This window comes from Triticum urartu, chromosome 6A, assembly GCF_056163025.1.
Source record: "Triticum urartu cultivar PI428250 chromosome 6A, HENAU_Tu73, whole genome shotgun sequence".
Lineage (NCBI taxonomy): Eukaryota > Viridiplantae > Streptophyta > Magnoliopsida > Poales > Poaceae > Triticum > Triticum urartu.
The window spans coordinates 48806307-48825254 of NC_141878.1; the positions used below are offsets into that span (position 1 = coordinate 48806307).

General features: G+C 43.2%; 1 protein-coding gene and 2 long non-coding RNA genes across 4 annotated transcripts; 1 reads left to right on the forward strand and 2 right to left on the reverse strand.

Annotated features, from left to right (window-relative positions):
• Nucleotides 1-7100: 7100 nt before the first annotated feature.
• Nucleotides 7101-8022, reverse strand: LOC147963816 (uncharacterized). Its single transcript, XR_015608211.1, has 2 exons — nt 7605-8022; nt 7101-7507 (listed from the first exon to the last, which is right to left on the reverse strand). It is a non-coding gene; the product is annotated as an uncharacterized LOC147963816 (long non-coding RNA).
• A 386-nt stretch (nt 8023-8408) lies between these two features.
• Nucleotides 8409-8797, reverse strand: LOC147963817 (uncharacterized). Its single transcript, XR_015608212.1, has 2 exons — nt 8684-8797; nt 8409-8545 (listed from the first exon to the last, which is right to left on the reverse strand). It is a non-coding gene; the product is annotated as an uncharacterized LOC147963817 (long non-coding RNA).
• A 965-nt stretch (nt 8798-9762) lies between these two features.
• LOC125515189 (uncharacterized) lies at nt 9763-11608 on the forward strand. 2 transcript variants are annotated; one of them, XM_048680627.2, is made up of 4 exons: nt 9765-10212; nt 10330-10392; nt 10635-10712; nt 11017-11608. In XM_048680627.2, the coding sequence occupies exons 1-4, from the start codon at nt 9865-9867 to the stop codon at nt 11311-11313; spliced, it is 786 nt and encodes a 261-aa protein (XP_048536584.2). In that variant the 5' UTR covers nt 9765-9864; the 3' UTR covers nt 11314-11608. The 2 variants fall into 2 exon arrangements, with proteins under 2 accessions (XP_087387347.1, XP_048536584.2); XM_087531221.1 differs by having other exon boundaries at nt 9763-10392.
• The last annotated feature ends 7340 nt before the right edge of the window (nt 11609-18948 follow it).

An 18948-nucleotide genomic window follows, 5' to 3' on the forward strand; every position in this document is an offset into this window, starting at 1 on the left:
AAAAACCCCCAACATCGGAAACATCATGGAAGATGCATGTGAACTCTGGGTTCGATGAACTCGAGCTTGTCATGAAGATGACCATAAGCTCCGAATCTCACATAGGGAAACACCAAACAATAACCAACAAAGATGATGCAAAGATGCAATGTTTTGAGATCTCTACGAACGATACGATCAAGCTACTCACTCGAGAGCCCCCCTAGATAGTACGACAATCGATCCTACAACCCAGTCACCCAACTACCACCATGAGACCGGTAAAATAGGAAACCTATCAAGGGCAAACCTTTGCCTTGCACATAGTCCACTTGAGCTAGATGACGACGATCTTGACTTTCTCAAGTTGGACCACCTTTATTGATTGCGTTGGCTCGATGAAGACTAGTTGATTGCTCCCCCATACTCCACTATGCGTGAGCCACTCTTCGTCACATCTTCACAAGTACATTGTCACTAAATGGATGGCAAGCTTCAAGGATGTGATCTCTTCGTGATGCTCCACTTGAACGTGCACACCACAACCTAACCCCGCATAGAACTCTCGCATAGACTATGAATAGTACACAAAGCGTAATGGACAATACTTGCCATACCATGGGATCACTTGATCCCTTTTGGTGCATCTTCTACGCTTTGCGTGTTGATCAACTTGATTCACACTTTGACTTAGTCTTGATCAACCTTGTATCATGTCTTCTACATGACCGGTCTTTGGATAATTCCTTGAATGGCACCTTGATCATCTCATAAACTCCTTGAAACCAACACATGGCTTCAAGAAATGCCTATGGACAAATCCTTCAAATATAACTCAAGGCAACTATTAGTCCATAGAGAATGTCATCAATTACCAAAACCACACATTGGGGCACCATACTCTTTCACCAACGAAGCAGTATAGCTTGTACATGGCTGACACGTCCAACTAGTTTGTTTGTGACCAACTGTCAATAAAAATCCAAGTACATATTTCTCACAAAGTACTTGATTAGTACGGAAGGCTAGGGATTTTCCATCTACATACTCCCTTCGACTCCAAAAGGTGTACATATGTTAGTCATCTAAAATTGTGCTTTGACTATCAATTAATCAAACAATATGTTGTTTATGTCACAAAAATTGCTATCGTTAGATTTTTTACTAAATACGCTTTGAAATTATGATTTTGTAATCATTAACTAAATATTATATGAGATGTTTTTTATCAAAGCATGAATTTCTATAATTGTGGGGTAAAGTAGGGATCAACAACTGGTATGCATTGCAAATAGACTGGATCAAAGATTTGATTCTACATGAAGGTCCTCGCGTGCACCCGTAAGCGCACTAGATCCAACAAAAATGGCACCACCTTCGTGATCTCTCCCAACCTTCTTTCCATAATGTCCTATGGAAAGAACCACCCATGTGGACCATGATCCAATACTGAGGTGGTAGCCGCCACTTGACTACTCAGACTTCTTGTTGAATCGGTATCCTCCAAAGGAATTCCTTCCCAGCAACCACCATTGTTGATCCTAAAACAAAAAGCAGCCGTAGCCATAGACAATTGGTGGGCAAAAGAGCACTAAAAACCAGAGGTAACCAATAATTTCTATAATGGCGGGGTAAAGAAGGGAGTCATGCTCCGGTAAATCCATCAAATGTGTTCTTACGCGTGAAGCAGTGGCGGAGTCGGATGGAGGACAAACTGGGCCATGACTCACCCAACCCATCAAGGAAACACGATGGTGGTAGATCTGGGCTATGAAGGTAGAATTTGTGAGGCAACTTTAGGCCGGCCCATCCGCTTAGCGAATTTCTTATAGCTCCACCATCGACGTCAAAAGGGCATGTCACATGTGGATTAGCTGCCAAATGAGGAGCGCCATCCAAAAAACACACCTTAAACGATGCATGCATGCATAATTTTTCGGATGACCCAAGCTGGCAACCACGACACCACCAAAGTAGCAGAGGTTGTACACGCCGGACACAACCCAAGTGGTTTGTTTGAGGCCAAACGACAAAAAAAGGAAGTCGTTATTACATACTTCTCGCAAGGTGCTTGGTTAGTATGGAAGGCTAGGGATTTTCCGGCTACATACCCCCCCCCCCCCCGATTTCAAAAAGAGGATATATGTCAACCATCTATCAATTAATCAAATATTTTGTTATTTATGTTACACAAAATTGCTAGCATTAGTTTCTTACTAAAAACGCCTTTGGATTATGATTTTATAATCGTCGACTAAATATTATACAAGATATTTTTTATGAACGGTTCTAAAAATATATTTTTTATGAAAGCATGCATTTGGTGAGTCAAGCTGCCCCTTTTCTTAGAATCGGAGGCCCATCATACATACAAGAATGAAAATAAATAAAACGAGAGAAAAAACCCCAACATCGGAAACATCATGGAAGATGCATGTGAACTCCGGTTTCGATGAACTCGAGCTTGTCATGAAGATGACCATAAGCTCCGAAACTCACATAGAGAAACACCAAACAAGAACCAAGAAATATGATGCAAAGATGCAATGTTTTGAGCTCTCTACGAACGATATGATCAAGCTACTCACTCGAGAGCCCCCTGGATAATACGACAATCGATCCTACAACCCAGTCACCCAACTACCATCATGAGACTGATAAAATAGAAAACTCATCAAGGGTAAAACTTTGCCTTGCACATAGTCCACTTGAGCTTGATGATGACGATCTTGACTTTCTCAAGTTGGACCACCTTTATTGATTGCGTTGGCTCGATGAAGACTAGTTGATTGCTCCTCGATGCTTCACTATGGGTGAGCCACTCTTCAACACATCTTCACAAGTACATTGTCACTACAATGGAAGGCAAGCTTCAAGAATGTCATCTCTCCGCATAGAATTCTCACGTAGACCATGGAATAGTACACAAAGCGTAATGAACAATGCTTACCATACCATGTGATCACTTGATCCCTTTCGGTGCATCTTCTACGCTTTGCGTGTTGATCAACTTGATTCACACTTTGACTTAGTCTTGATCAACCTTGTATCATGTCTACTACATGACCGATCTTTGGATAATTCCTTGAATAGCACCTTGGTCATCTCATAAACTCCTTGAAACCAACACATGGACTTCAAGAAATGCCTATGGACAAATGCTTCAAATATAACTCAAGGCAGCCATTAGTCCATAGAGAATGTCATCAATTACCAAAACCACACATTGAGGCACCATACTCTTTCACCAACGAAGCAGTATAGCTTGTACATGGCCGACACGTCCAACTAGTTTGTTTGTGACCAAACGACAATAAAAAGCAAAGTACATATTTCTCACAAACTACTTGATTAGTACGAAAGGCTAGGGATTTTCCATCTACATACTCCCTTCGACTCCAAAAGGTGTACATATGTTAATCATCTAAAATTGTGCTTTGACTATCAATTAATCAAATAATATGTTGTTTATGTCACACAAGTTGCTACTGTTAGATTTTTTACTAAATACACTTTGAAATTATGATTTTGTAATAGTTAACTAAATATTATACGAGATGTTTTCGACCAAAGCATGAATTTCTATAAGTCCGGGGTTAAATAGGGATCAACAACTGGTATGCATTGCAAATAGACTGGATCAAAGATTTGATTCTACATGAAGGTCCTCGCGTGCACCCGTAAGCGCACTAGATCCAACAAAAATGGCACCACCTTCGTGATCTCTCCCAACCTTCTTTCCATAATGTCCTATGGAAAGAACCACCCATTTGGACCATGATCCAATACTGAGGTGGTAGCCGCCACTTGACTACTCAGACTTCTTGTTGAATCGGTATCCTCCAAAGGAATTCCTTCCCAGCAACCACCATTGTTGATCCTAAAACAAAAGGCAGCCGCGGCCATAGACAATTGGTGGGCAAAAGAGCACTAAAAACCAGAGGTAACCAATAATTTCTATAATGGCGGGGTAAAGAAGGGAGTCATGCTCCAGTAAATCCATCAAATGTGTTCTTACGCGTGAAGCAGTGGCGGAGTCGGATGGAGGACAAATTGGGCCATGACTCACCCAACCCATCAAGGAAACACGATGGTGGTAGATCTGGGCTATGAAGGTAGAATTTGTGAGGCAACTTTTAGGCCGCCCCGTCCGCTTAGCGAATTTCTTATAGCTCCACCATCAACGTCAAAAGGGCATGTCACATGTGGATTAACTGTCAGATGAGGAGCGCCATCCAAAAAACACACCTTAAACGATGCATGCATGCATAATTTTTCGGATGACCCAAGCTGGCAACCACAACACCACCGAAGCAGCAGAGGTTGTACACGCGGGACACAACCCAAGTGGTTTGTTTGAGGTCAAACGACAAAAAAAGGAAGTCGTTATTACATACTTCTCGCAAGGTGCTTGGTTAGTATGGAAGGCTAGGGATTTTCCGGCTACATACCCCCCCCCCCGATTTCAAAAAGAGGATATATGTCAACCATCTATCAATTAATCAAATATTTTGTTATTTATGTTACACAAAATTGCTAGCATTAGTTTCTTACTAAAAACGCCTTTGGATTATGATTTTATAATCGTCGACTAAATATTATACAAGATATTTTTTATGAACGGTTCTAAAAATATATTTTTTATGAAAGCATGCATTTGGTGAGTCAAGCTGCCCCTTTTCTTAGAATCGGAGGCCCATCATACATACAAGAATGAAAATAAATAAAACAAGAGAAAAAACCCAACATCGGAAACATCATGGAAGATGCATGTGAACTCCGGTTTCGATGAACTCGAGCTTGTCATGAAGATGACCATAAGCTCCGAAACTCACATAGAGAAACACCAAACAAGAACCAAAAAATATGATGCAAAGATGCAATGTTTTGAGCTCTCTACGAACGATATGATCAAGCTACTCACTCGAGAGCCCCCTGGATAATACGACAATCGATCCTACAACCCAGTCACCCAACTACCATCATGAGACTGATAAAATAGAAAACTCATCAAGGGTAAAACTTTGCCTTGCACATAGTCCACTTGAGCTTGATGATGACGATCTTGACTTGCTCAAGTTGGACCACCTTTATTGATTGCGTTGGCTCGATGAAGACTAGTTGATTGCTCCTCGATGCTTCACTATGGGTGAGCCACTCTTCGACACATCTTCACAAGTACATTGTCACTACAATGGAAGGCAAGCTTCAAGAATGTCATCTCTCCGCATAGAATTCTCACGTAGACCATGGAATAGTACACAAAGCGTAATGAACAATGCTTACCATACCATGTGATCACTTGATCCCTTTCGGTGCATCTTCTACGCTTTGCGTGTTGATCAACTTGATTCACACTTTGACTTAGTCTTGATCAACCTTGTATCATGTCTACTACATGACCGATCTTTGGATAATTCCTTGAATAGCACCTTGGTCATCTCATAAACTCCTTGAAACCAACACATGGACTTCAAGAAATGCCTATGGACAAATGCTTCAAATATAACTCAAGGCAGCCATTAGTCCATAGAGAACGTCATCAATTACCAAAACCACACATTGAGGCACCATACTCTTTCACCAACGAAGCAGTATAGCTTGTACATGGCCGACACGTCCAACTAGTTTGTTTGTGACCAAACGACAATAAAAAGCAAAGTACATATTTCTCACAAACTACTTGATTAGTACGAAAGGCTAGGGATTTTCCATCTACATACTCCCTTCGACTCCAAAAGGTGTACATATGTTAATCATCTAAAATTGTGCTTTGACTATCAATTAATCAAATAATATGTTGTTTATGTCACACAAGTTGCTACTGTTAGATTTTTTTACTAAATACACTTTGAAATTATGATTTTGTAATAGTTAACTAAATATTATACGAGATGTTTTCGACCAAAGCATGAATTTCTATAAGTCCGGGGTTAAATAGGGATCAACAACTGGTATGCATTGCAAATAGACTGGATCAAAGATTTGATTCTACATGAAGGTCCTCGCGTGCACCCGTAAGCGCACTAGATCCAACAAAAATGGCACCACCTTCGTGATCTCTCCCAACCTTCTTTCCATAATGTCCTATGGAAAGAACCACCCATGTGGACCATGATCCAATACTGAGGTGGTAACCGCCACTTGACTACTCACACTTCTTGTTGAATCGGTATCCTCCAAAGGAATTCCTTCCCAGCAACCACCATTGTTGATCCTAAAACAAAAGGCAGCCGCGGCCATAGATAATTGGTGGGCAAAAGAGCACTAAAAACCAGAGGTAACCAATAATTTCTATAATGGCGGGGTAAAGAAGGGAGTCATGCTCCAGTAAATCCATCAAATGTGTTCTTACGCGTGAAGCAGTGGCGGAGTCGGATGGAGGACAAATTGGGCCATGACTCACCCAACCCATCAAGGAAACACGATGGTGGTAGATCTGGGCTATGAAGGTAGAATTTGTGAGGCAACTTTTAGGCCGCCCCGTCCGTTTAGCAAATTTCTTATAGCTCCACCATCAACGTCAAAAGGGCATGTCACATGTGGATTAACTGTCAGATGAGGAGCGCCATCCAAAAAACACACCTTAAACGATGCATGCATGCATAATTTTTCGGATGACCCAAGCTGGCAACCACGACACCACCGAAGCAGCAGAGGTTGTACACGCGGGACACAACCCAAGTGGTTTGTTTGAGGCCAAACGACAAAAAAGGAAGTCGTTATTGCATACTTCTCGCAAGGTGCTTGGTTAGTATGGAAGGCTAGGGATTTTCCGGCTACATACCCCCTCCCCCCGGATTTCAAAAAGAGGATATATGTCAACCATCTATCAATTAATCAAATATTCTGTTATTTATGTTACACAAAATTGCTAGCATTAGTTTCGTACTAAAAACGCCTTTGGATTATGATTTTGTAAACGTCGACTAAATATTATACAAGATATTTTTTATGAACGGTTCTAAAAATATATTTTTATGAAAGCATGCATTTGGTGAGTCAAGCTGCCCCTTTTCTTAGAATCGGAGGCCCATCATACATACAAGAATGAAAATAAATAAAACGAGAGAAAAAACCCCAACATCGGAAACATCATGGAAGATGCATGTGAACTCCGGTTTCGATGAACTCGAGCTTGTCATGAAGATGACCATAAGCTCCGAATCTCACATAGAGAAACACCAAACAAGAACCAAGAAATATGATGCAAAGATGCAATGTTTTGAGCTCTCTACGAACGATACGATCAAGCTACTCACTCGAGAGCCCCCCTGGAGAATACGACAATCGATCCTACAACCCGGTCACCCAACTACCATCATGAGACCGATAAAATAGAAAATCCATCAAGGGCAAAACTTTGCCTTGCACATAGTCCACTTGAGCTTGATGATGACGGTCTTGACTTTCTCAAGTTGGACCACCTTTCTTGATTGTGTTGGCTCGATGAAGACTAGTTGATTGCTCCTCGATACTCCACTATGGGTGAGCCACTCTTCGACACATCTTCACAAGTACATTGTCACTACAATGGACGGCAAGCTTCAAGGACGTCATCTCTCCACATAGAATTCTCACGTAGACCATGGAATAGTACACAAAGCGTAATGGACAATACTTACCATACCATGGGATCACTTGATCCCTTTCGATGCATCTTCTACGCTTTGCATGTTGATCAACTTGATTCACACTTTGACTTAGTCTTGATCAACCTTGTATCATGTCTACTACATGACCGATCTTTGGATAATTCCTTGAATAGCACCTTGGTCATCTCATAAACTCCTTGAAACCAACACATGGACTTCAAGAAATGCCTATGGACAAATGCTTCAAATATAACTCAAGGCAGCCATTAGTCCATAGAGAATGTCATCAATTACCAAAACCACACACTGAGGCACCATACTCTTTCACCAACGAAGCAGTATAGCTTGTACATGGCTGACACGTCCAACTAGTTTGTTTGTGACCAACTGTCAATAAAAATCCAAGTACATATTTCTCACAAAGTACTTGATTAGTACGGAAGGCTAGGGATTTTCCATCTACATACTCCCTTCGACTCCAAAAGGTGTACATATGTTAATCATCTAAAATTGTGCTTTGACTATCAATTAATCAAATAATATGTTGTTTATGTCACACAAGTTGCTACTGTTAGATTTTTTACTAAATACACTTTGAAATTATGATTTTTTAATGGTTAACTAAATATTATACGAGATGTTTTCGATCAAAGCATGAATTTCTATAAGTCCGGGGTTAAATAGGGATCAACAACTGGTATGCATTGCAAATAGACTGGATCAAAGATTTGATTCTACATGAAGGCCGTCGCGTGCACCCGTAATTGCACTAGATCCAACAAAAATGGCACCACCTTCTTGATCTCTCCCAACCGATTCCCAACCTTCTTTCCATAATATCCTGTGAAAAGAACCACTCATGTTGACCATGATCCAATCCTGAGGTGGTAGCCGCCACTTGACTACTCAGACTTCTTGTTGAATCGGTATCCTCCAAAGGAATTCCTTCCCAGCAACCACCATTGTTGATCCTAAAACAAAAGGCAGCCACGGCCATAGACAATTGGTGGGCAAAAGAGCACTAAAAACCAGAGGTAACCAATAATTTCTATAATGGCGGGGTAAAGAAGGGAGTCATGCTCCGGTAAATCCATCAAATGTGTTCTTACGCGTGAAGCAGTGGCGGAGTCGGATGGAGGACAAATTGGGCCATGACTCACCCAACCCATCAAGGAAACACGATGGTGGTAGATCTGGGCTATGAAGGTAGAATTTGTGAGGCAACTTTTAGGCCGGCCCGTCCGCTCAGCGAATTTCTTATAGCTCCACCGTCGACGTCAAAAGGTGTGTCACGTGTGCAGTAGCTGTCAGATGAGGAGCGTCGTCCAAAAAACACACCTTAAAAGATGCGTTCATGCATAATTTCTCGGGTGACCCAAGCTGGCAACCACGACACCACCGAAGCAGCAGAGGTTGTACACGCCGGACACAACCCAAGTGGTTTGTTTGAGGCCAAACGACAAAAAAGGAAGTCGTCGTCACATACTTCTCGCAAGGTGCTTGGTTACTATGGAAGGATAGGGATTTTCCGGCTACATACCCCCCCCCCCCCCCCCGAACTTCAGAAAGAGGATATACGTCAACAATTTGTCAATTAATCAAATATTTTGTTATTTATGTTACAAAAATTGCTAGCATTAGTTTCGTACCAAAAAACGCCTTCGGATTACGATCTTGTAATCGTCGACTAAATATTATACAAGACATTTTTTATCAAAGGTTCTAAAAAATGTTTTTTTATGAAATCATGCATTTGGTGAGTCAAGCTGCCCCTTTTCTTAGAATCGGTGGCCCATCATACACACAAGAATGAAATGAAAATAAATAAAACGAGAGAGAACCTTGAAATGTGCACAGGAGTGAGGAAGAAAAAAAGAGAGAGAAGAACGTGAGACACGTCGAAGGAGAAGAGGAGGAGAAGGAGGAAAGACAGGCGGAGAGGCAAGAGTGCCTAAAAATCTGGCGGCGTGGAGGAGGCAACAAACCCACCAAACCACCACAAACCCCCCCACCCCGCACGCCAGGGCCCGCCCGTCATACGCACCGCGCGCCGGGCCGGGCCCCACCTGTCATCCGCCCCACGCGGCGCCCCCTCATCCCCGCGCGCGCCGCGCCACGTGGCGGCACGGGGCGCCCCCGCCCCGCCCCGCTGCGCTTCCTCGCTATTAAACCAAAACAGCCGGGCCAATCCTCCGCCTCCTCCCCTGCTCTCGCCATCGCCCGCCCGCCCGCACGCCCGCGCAGAACCCACCCAAGACCCGGCCCCTCGCTCGCTCGCTCGCCGAGATCCATGGCGGCCGCGGCGCGGGAGGGGGAGTTCAGCGAGCGCGAGCTCGAGGTGGCCGCCATTCTCGCGGACCTGCCGTCCATCGTGCGGGCCTGCAACCGCCGCCGCCGCCAGCAGGAGAAGCAGCAGCAGCAGGCGCGGCCGGAGATCCCCTCGTGGGGCCGGCGCCGGCCGCGGAGGGCCGTTGCGGCGGCGCCGGCCGAGAAGCCCGCGGCGGCCGGTGATGACGGCAGGAGCGAGGGCGTCGCCAGCCCGGACACCCCGCTCGCCTTCCCCGAGGACGACGAGCACGCCGAGGCCGCCGCCGCGGCGGCCACGGAGGACGCGGCCAAGGCCTGCGCGCAGGACAAGGTGAGCCGCCGGGCCGCGAGATCTGCGCCCGCCCGCCTCCCTCCGCCAATCCAGCCCGCCTCGATTCCGATTTCGTGCTCCTCGTTGACGTGTTCATCCTCCTCTGCCTCTGTTCAGTGGGAGCAGGAGCAGCGCGGCGTGGTCGCGAGCTTGTCCCACGAGAACGCCCGTCTCCTGAAGGTCCGTGACGGCCTCCGCCTTTTCTTTTCCTCCTCCTTCGAGCTGTCTCTTTTTTGTCGAATTACGTGGGGAATCATTGCCGATCTCGTCACGCGCCCTCCTCCGCGCCCATGGATTGGATTGGCCGATGAGCTCCGGCGATTTGTTTTGAAATAATCTCGATTTATTCAGCCGTCTTGATCGGGAATCGGCGGCACTGTTCCTCTAACACTGTTCCCCGCTCACTGTGGTGAATCCAACAGCAAATCGAGGACTTCAGGGCCCGGCTGCACACCTCGCGGAGCACCAACGACAGCCTCAAGCAGATTCACCAGAGCAAGGTGATGAGCTCTCCCCCTGTTTCCTCCTATGAATCTCTGCTCGGACCAGTCGTTCGTTCGTTCGATCCGGTTCGTTGTTAGTGTACAGTGATTTCTGTTTTGCTCGCGGTGCAATCTCTCGTCGGTTTGGAGAGAGGTGGACTCCCCGATTCAATCCGCCATTGACCACGCCAAGTTCTTTCCTGTTTTCCGCGGCTTCCTTTCCTGGATGGGACGGATTGGGGGCCTCGTGTCGCCCGCTAACCGTATCGCGCGAACTTGGCAAGCGAGGCTAACGCGGGCGCCACGTGTCTCTCTTCTGCAGCACAAGAAGCGGCACCGGCCGGAGGAGGAGGAGGAGGGGCAGCGGAGATGGAAGCTTCAGCCGCGCGCCGCCGACCGGCCGGCGCTGGACCTCAACGAGCCGGCGGAGGCCGACGCCGAGGAGGGCAGGCCGCCGCAGACCGCCGCTCTGGCGGCGGCGCCGTGGGTCCACCGAGGGCACCACCACCAGAACCAGCAGCAGCAGCTGATGCAGATGCAGCACAAGGCGGCGCGGCGGCGGCGGCAGGAGATCCGGCGGGCCAAGGCCGCGGCGGGCAGGGCGCGGCGGCAAGGATAAGGATAGGGCGCGGCGGGGCCACAACAACGGCCAGCGCGCAAAGTCGAGATTTTTTTCCAGTTGAGGCGTGCTGGTGGCGGCACCCCCGTGCTGGATCAAGAGTGCGACGCCATTTTGGTTGGGCTTGGAATTTTGCGAGGTGGATTTTCCATGGACGAGCTGCGCGAGGTCGTGCCGGTGGTAGTATACTAGTAGTATAGTGGTGGTAGAACTCCAGCTAAGTTGTATCGTCTGTTGGCAATTAGCCAACATTATTAATTTTAAATTACAATAAAAAAATAGTACATTACATTCATGAATACTGGTATTATGTTGAGTATTCGTTATGGCGTGTATGAGTGTGTTAGTGTGTTCATCCCTTTTTTACCTTTTGATTTTGATTTGATGAAATCGTATTGGAAGATTGTTTTTCTGGACTGATGGAATGTTGGCACTCCATCAGCTTTGCGTCGTTAGATTTGCTTCCCACGTTTGATCCAAGGGTGGTGGCTGAGCGTTGTACCAGTATCGTGTGGTCCGGGCCGTTTTGTTGCCATGCATGGACGGCTTGATGGGCTTGTTATCCAAAATCGTGTGCGCAGCGGCATTTTTTTACGGAGACCATAAGCCGGACCCGTTACACGGGGCTTGTGGTGCACATAAGACCCGTAGATAGTTTTATTAAAAGTTGCAAAGAAATATATCAAAAATATGACAGGGATACACAATAACGTTTCCTTTTTTGCGGGGAGATACACAAGAACCGAACAGATCATAAAATTTCAAATCAAAATTTGAAACATAGCTAAAGAAACAGAAATGATAAATTTGTTAACAATATCGATAATGACCCAATATGAAGTGCGGCTTACATTGCGTACTGTTTACTGTTGATTTTGTCTCTTTTTTCTTGACCTGTGTTACAATTTGGATTTAGAGTATTGTGACATGATACATGCTTGTATTATCAATGTCATATTTGTTCAACAATTCTTTGAACCTTTTAAAAGCATTTATGGGAGTTGGGTGCCGCGCACACCATAAGCCCCGGTACACGCAAGAGGTGGGTGCTCCACACCCCTATATGAACATTAAGTTCAAAAAAAACATTGGAAAATTTCAAAAAAAATCTAGGGTTTTGGGACATGAAACCTCTGCGCCCAATCTATTTTCATGTCTAATTTCGTGAAAAAATACCAAAAACGTATTCGTGGCAAAAAAAAGTCAAAATTCTTATGCATACAAAAGAAACTTCTTGGATGAATTTTAGTTCAGACTTGGATGCATTTCCTGGTATTTTTCTATGAAACTTCTATTCCCTCGGCACCTAAGTTTGAGATCCAAGATTCTAATTTTTTTGAATTTTCCTGGTATTTTTTAATTTAATTTCTGTATAGGGGGTGGAGCAACTATGTGCTCCTGTGTATCCCCCACCCCCTCGGTAGGAAGAGGATTTGTAGCACCTGGGTGCTTCACACCCCTATATGAACATTAAGTTCAAAAAACTATTGGGAAATATCATACATATTCTGGGGTTTGGGGGTATGAAAACCTGGGCGCCGAATCCACTTTGATGTGAAAATTCGTGAAAAATTACAAGAAAACGTATCCATGGCAAAAAAGACAAAAACTTCTTATGTACAGAAAGAAAACTGTTTGGATGTACACCAAATACTTTCATGTGGGCCGGTAGGCTGGGTGTTCTTTTGCCACACACCCTTAAGGTTGCGCCACACCTAGTGCCATCAAACGATTTTTTAAAGAAAAGGCATAAAGCCCGACTTCAAATGAATGAAGCCATCAACCGGCTAGGGTACGACCATGCTAATTACAAAGGCAAAAGCTTGAAGAAAGAACTGAAAGATAACTGGCAGAGCTCGCTCACGATCAAGAACTATAGAGCAGAGCAATAGCGAGCAAGGCACCACCACAGCGAAACCAGGAACAAGCAGCCGGAGAGCTCGCGATAAACTAGCATAGTTGTGCAACCACAACGAGTAGACAACAAATGGGATGTCCGAGAAGAACAGGGATGCGTGGAGAAGAATGTCGGCTTAGATGCCCACTGACCCGAGCCAATGGCGGAGGGGAGACCCAACCTCCCCTACGTCCGACCCGTGCCACAACACATGGACACTGTCCACTTGCCGGCTTCCCAGAGCCAAACAAGACAAGGAGCCCCTAAAGGATTGCAGGAGAACCACCTCGCCACCAACATAGTCGTCATCTCGGAGAGCAATACAGCGCCGCCGCCACCAAACGCCATGCCATGACACCACAACTCCACCTTACCTTGAGCGATGCCTCCAAGGAGGATCGGCACACCACAACGCCACCGTTGTTCGTCCAGCAAGGTCAAGGCTTTCACCTAGGGTCGTGGGAGAGGGGGGCGGACAAGAAAGCCTGACACGCCCTCAGGAGGAAGATCGGCACTGGGCGCCACCGTCATCGAGGTCGATGCAAGGTTGGCCAGGGGTTTCCCCTATTCCAGGACGTCCACCACTCTACCTTGATGTGTAAGATCTGGCGGCCCAGGAAGAGCATTGACCAGATCAGCAAGGGAGGACATGACGAGGAAGAGGAGACCAGGAAGCGGAGCAGCCGAGGCCGATGGCGCATCCCGCAGCCGCGATGATCCTCGACCGCCCCGCGACCGCTCACATGGCCGGTAGGGACGGCGACACCAGTGGCACCATCCGCCAGACAAGATTGACGCCACCCTCTTCAATCAGGGCCGCTACTCTAGGATCCTAAGCCGTCTACAAAGGCGCGGAGCACCGGAGCCTCGTCGCTACCTTCACCGGCAAATGCGCGGTAGTGCCAGCAAGCGCCTCGGGTGGCCGCGGGAATGGGGCTTGGGTTCGGTCACCCTCGTGTCGCTCGTGAGGTGCGACACGAGATCCCGGGGGTTTCGTTTTCACCATTGGACTATAAGCCGACTTATTACAAACATGAGGCATATACACCATATGGTAATATATGATTATAGCGTTAGTAACTATTTAGCATCCCCGAAGCCGCCCCCAAGCGGCGCTTGGTTCTAGCCATCACCGGGGATTACGCAAAGGAGGACGAGATAGTTAGGGGTAGAAGGGGTCACTCGATTCCCATTTGTTCTACAATGTGAATCGACCGGTTCAAAGAGTTCACTTCAACATGTAGGCCCTCACGTGCACATGTAAGCACAATACCTCAAAAAAGGTGACACCTTCATGAACTCTCCCTGTTGATTTCCAACCTTCTTTCATTGATGTGCTACCAAAAGCACTTGCCAGGTTCATCTAATCCAACGGTAGGGAAGTTGCTGCCACTTGGTTGCGCCTACTGAATCGGTCTACTCCGAAGGAGTTCCTTCCTTTCATTGGTGTAACTCCGGATAAAAAAAATGATCTTATCAACAAACAAATTTTGTTCTCCTCGGTTTGCATTGTTTCCTTTTTTGCAATGGCACCAAAGGGGTGTGATAGTGTTCATCATTTTTTCATACGCCAATGAGAGCACCAAATGGAGCACATCTAACTTCTGATTGTCGGCCCAGGAGCTCACGCCGAACATCATCAGTTAGCAAAAGCGCACCGTAGCTTCTTCACTTTGTTTCCCTTGGGAACAAATAGTCACAATCTTCAAACAATGTGTTGCAGACCGCACATATTGCATCAAATGTTACATAAATGTTGCAAATTTGTTGGCATTCGATCTTTAGGAGTTCCTTTCACCCCCCCCCCCCCCCCTCTCTCTGTCTCTCAAGTGCGCGTCCGAGCGATCTAGTTTGCCGATCAGAAACTGACAAACAGTTGCACACTACGTATGCCTTGCATCTCGCGAACAGATAACGGGTTGTGCCCAAACTGTAGCTCGTCTGAGCAGGTTTTTCTTCTTCTTCCTTTTTATTCCTTTTGCTGTTTGTAAAGGTTTTCTTCGTTTTTTTTCATTTGTATTCGCATTGTCAATTGCTCTCTTTTGTTTTCCTGTGTTTCTTCACCGATTTTACTTTTTCATTTCCCCCTTTTGCTTTTTTATAAACACTTTTCTATTTTTTCAATAGGCATTGTATATTATTAGTCTACATGTTGATCATTGTTTTGATATACGTTGCACATTTTTTAAGTATACGACACACATTACATTCAAATACATTTTTACTAACAGTTTTTAAATGCATGTAAGCATTTTTCAAATACATGTTTAACACTTTTTAATGGAACTAAGCATTTTTTAAACTACTTAAAAATTAAAAATATGATGAATTTTTTATTTCTACACTTATTTATTTTCAATGTTTTTCCAATGGAATAAATCATTTTTTGTATACCACAAATAAATTTTTTACATTTTTTTAAAATGTCACATACATATGTTTGGAACACATGAACATTTCTTTGAATGATGCGAAAAATTGGTTTTGAATTATGAAAACATTTTTTCATATTCTATGAACTTCTTGCTGAATGTCATGAATAGTTTTTAAAATGTTGTTGACATTTCTTTAAAGTTGTGCAGAAATATTTTTTACACTGCATGAAACATTTTTAAACGAGCCATTAATGCTCATTAAGATTTTAATAAAAAAATATTTACATTACGAAAATGTAGATATTAAAGTAATGATAAAAATAATACAGTAATAGAAATACGTGCACTTGACTCAACGCTCCATCCCTTGAGGCTAGTTATAGTGGGAGTAACTTAGGTAGTAACATAACGCACTCCATTTTTTTTTGCTTATGTGGCATATAGTCAATGAGGAGAGAGGTGTTTAGGGCATCTCCAATTGTTTGTATATTAGCTTGTTGATAAAATATGTCATGTCATCGACCAACACCTTAACATACAACAACTACAATGGGTTGTATCTAGTTTGCCGAATAGGATGTGAGATAATAAATAAGGTGCTCTCTCATTCTATTGGAGCTTGTGTAAGGGGTGTTGGTTCATGTACATACAACCTTCCTCTCTTCCCTTATTTATTGTATGACACATCATCAAAAATCCTATGTGGCAAAGTTTACCAACAACTATCTTACAACCATTGAAGATGCCCTTAGAGTAACATAATATGTTACTGTAACATAGCGTTTTCCGAAAAAGTATGAGTCTACAAGCTAATAAATGAAGCCATCTATGACACTACTATTATATTACTTTGCATTATGGAGGTAGTAACTTAGACTAGTGTCATATACATGACACTAGAATAAGTTACTCCCCACTATGACCAGCCTGATAGGCACGTCAAGTGGGGCGCCAGAGTCGAGGGGCTGTTTTGTCTCATTACTAGCCAAAACAAACGCAAATGATATGATTGCAATTTTCATTGGTAGTTTACTAAGTGGACCACTTGGTAAACGTACATGATATGGAACATTCATATACAAGGGAGTGGGAGGGGGGGGGGGGGGGGGCGTGCGACGCAAACGCAAATGCAAACACTATGTTGGTATTTGAAATTTTGCTGAAATCAAAAATATTTTGGGCTTGAAAAATAGGTCATGAATTAGAAAAAAAGTGCATGAATTTTAAAAAAGGTTTTAAAATACGAAAATATTTCATGAATTTGAAAAAAATTTATAACAGAAAAAAGATTACAGACCTGAATCAAAGTTCGTGCATTTGAAGAACGTTCATGAATTGGGAAAAAGTTGCTGAATTTGAAAAGTTTCGCAATTTTTTAGAAAAGTTCACGAACTTGAATAAAATGTTCGTGTATATGAAAACTGTTCAAGAATTTGAAAAAAGTTCACAGTTTTTATTAATTTTTCATCATTTGAAAATTTTCCACTATTCTAGAAAGTTCGCGGAGTTGAACTAAAAGTTCACGCAATTTAAAAACATTGGTTTATTATGGAAAAACTCCACGCACTTAAAAAGGTTCTTGAAGTTATACAGAATGTTCATAAATTTGAAAAAGGTTCACGAATCTTGAAAGACATTTGTGATTTTTAAAAATTTCAAGATTTTCTTAAGGAATTTTAAAAATGTATTAAAATATGAATAGGAATAATAAAGAAAAAAATTACAAAAGAGAAACAATAAAGGAAATAAAAAATTCCCACAAAGAAACGACCGAAAGCTTCAAAAATCTTTCCGAAACCGGAAAGTACCCGAAGCTATGTAATTTACATGGGCCGGCATGATAGTTCGAGCGTGTGCGCCGTGTATGCACAGGCCTTTAAACGGTGCTATTTGCGCCCAATAGGAGTTCGCGATCTTCTATTCGGTGCATCAAGCGTCAGGAGGGAAGCTGCCTGCTGCTCACGTGCTGGCCTGGTGGGCCACCCCATGTAAACGTTCACCTTTGAGAACAAAAACCAGAAAATGCAGGATAACATTGCAAAAAGGAAAAAAAACGTTAATTCAAAAAAGTTGATCGATTTTGAAAAAAACTTCATGAACTTGAAAAAAAAGTTCATCAGTTTCTTAAAAATATCAATGTTTCTGAAAACAGTTCATAAATTTGAAAAAAAATCATCAAATGTTGTAAAAAAATATCGAATTTGAAAATTTTCATCAAACTTAAAAAAAGTTCAACGTTTTTTGAAAGAAGGTTCATTTATTTTGAAAAAAGTTCATCCATTTTGTAGTACTTTCTCTAAAATTCATAAATTTTGAACAAAAGTCCATCAAATTGTGTAAAAGGGTCATATATTTGAAAAGTTCGTCGTTTTATAAAAACCTTCACTGATTGTGGAAAAGTTCATGAAATTTAAGTAGAAAAAACAAAGAGAAAAATAAGAAGAAGAAGAAAAGGGAGAAGTGATTATAACAAAGCGTTCTGGTTGGGTGGTTAGTACAGTTTACTGCGGACAAAAGATCCCTGTTTCAACTCTCCACGCACGCGTTTGTATTTCCTTTTTAAACAGAAAAAATAGCTAAGTAGGCTGGGCCAGGTTGGAGGTCTTCAGCCGCCCGTTTGCGAAATGCGCATTAACAGGCACCTAGCGAAAAAGTAGCTAAATGGGCCGGCCCAGGTTTGAGGTCTTCAGGCGCCTAGCGCTCGCTCACTCCTTGACTGACGTGGGCTAATACTCAGGTAAGCAGCGAGAACTTTTTTTTTCTTTTTTCTTTTCATGTTTCTTTTGTTTCCTGTTTCATTTTAATATTTATATTTTTTGAAGACCACATGTTTCAAAATATTTAAATACCTTTTGAAGTGTTGGAAATTGTTTGCTTTTTGAAAAACTGTTCAGGTTTGAAAAAGGTTCATAGTTTCAAAATATGCCCGCTTTTTGTAGAATATGGTCGGAATTTCAACAATTGTTGACAAAACATAAAAATTCACATTTTACAAATTCGTGTGTGTTTTTCATAAAATGTTTGGAATTTACAATCAAAATTTTCATTAACATTTTTTTTTCAGTTGCATACCTTTTTAAAACCCATGAATTATTTTAAATTTCAAGAATAGTTTTCTAAATTATGGAGTTTTTTGAATTCGTGATTGTTTTGGAATTTGCGAATGTTGTGTGCATTCATGATTATTTTTTGAATTTAGTGATCATTTTTTAATTCATGAACGTTTTTGAATTTGCAGACATTTTGGTTGAATTTTGCAGCATTTTTTTAGATAAAAATCGACTAGAAAAAAGCCTAGGTAGAAAACCAACCAAGAAAAAAAATAGAAGTAAAAAAAGAGCCCATGCTCCTGGGCTGGCCCAT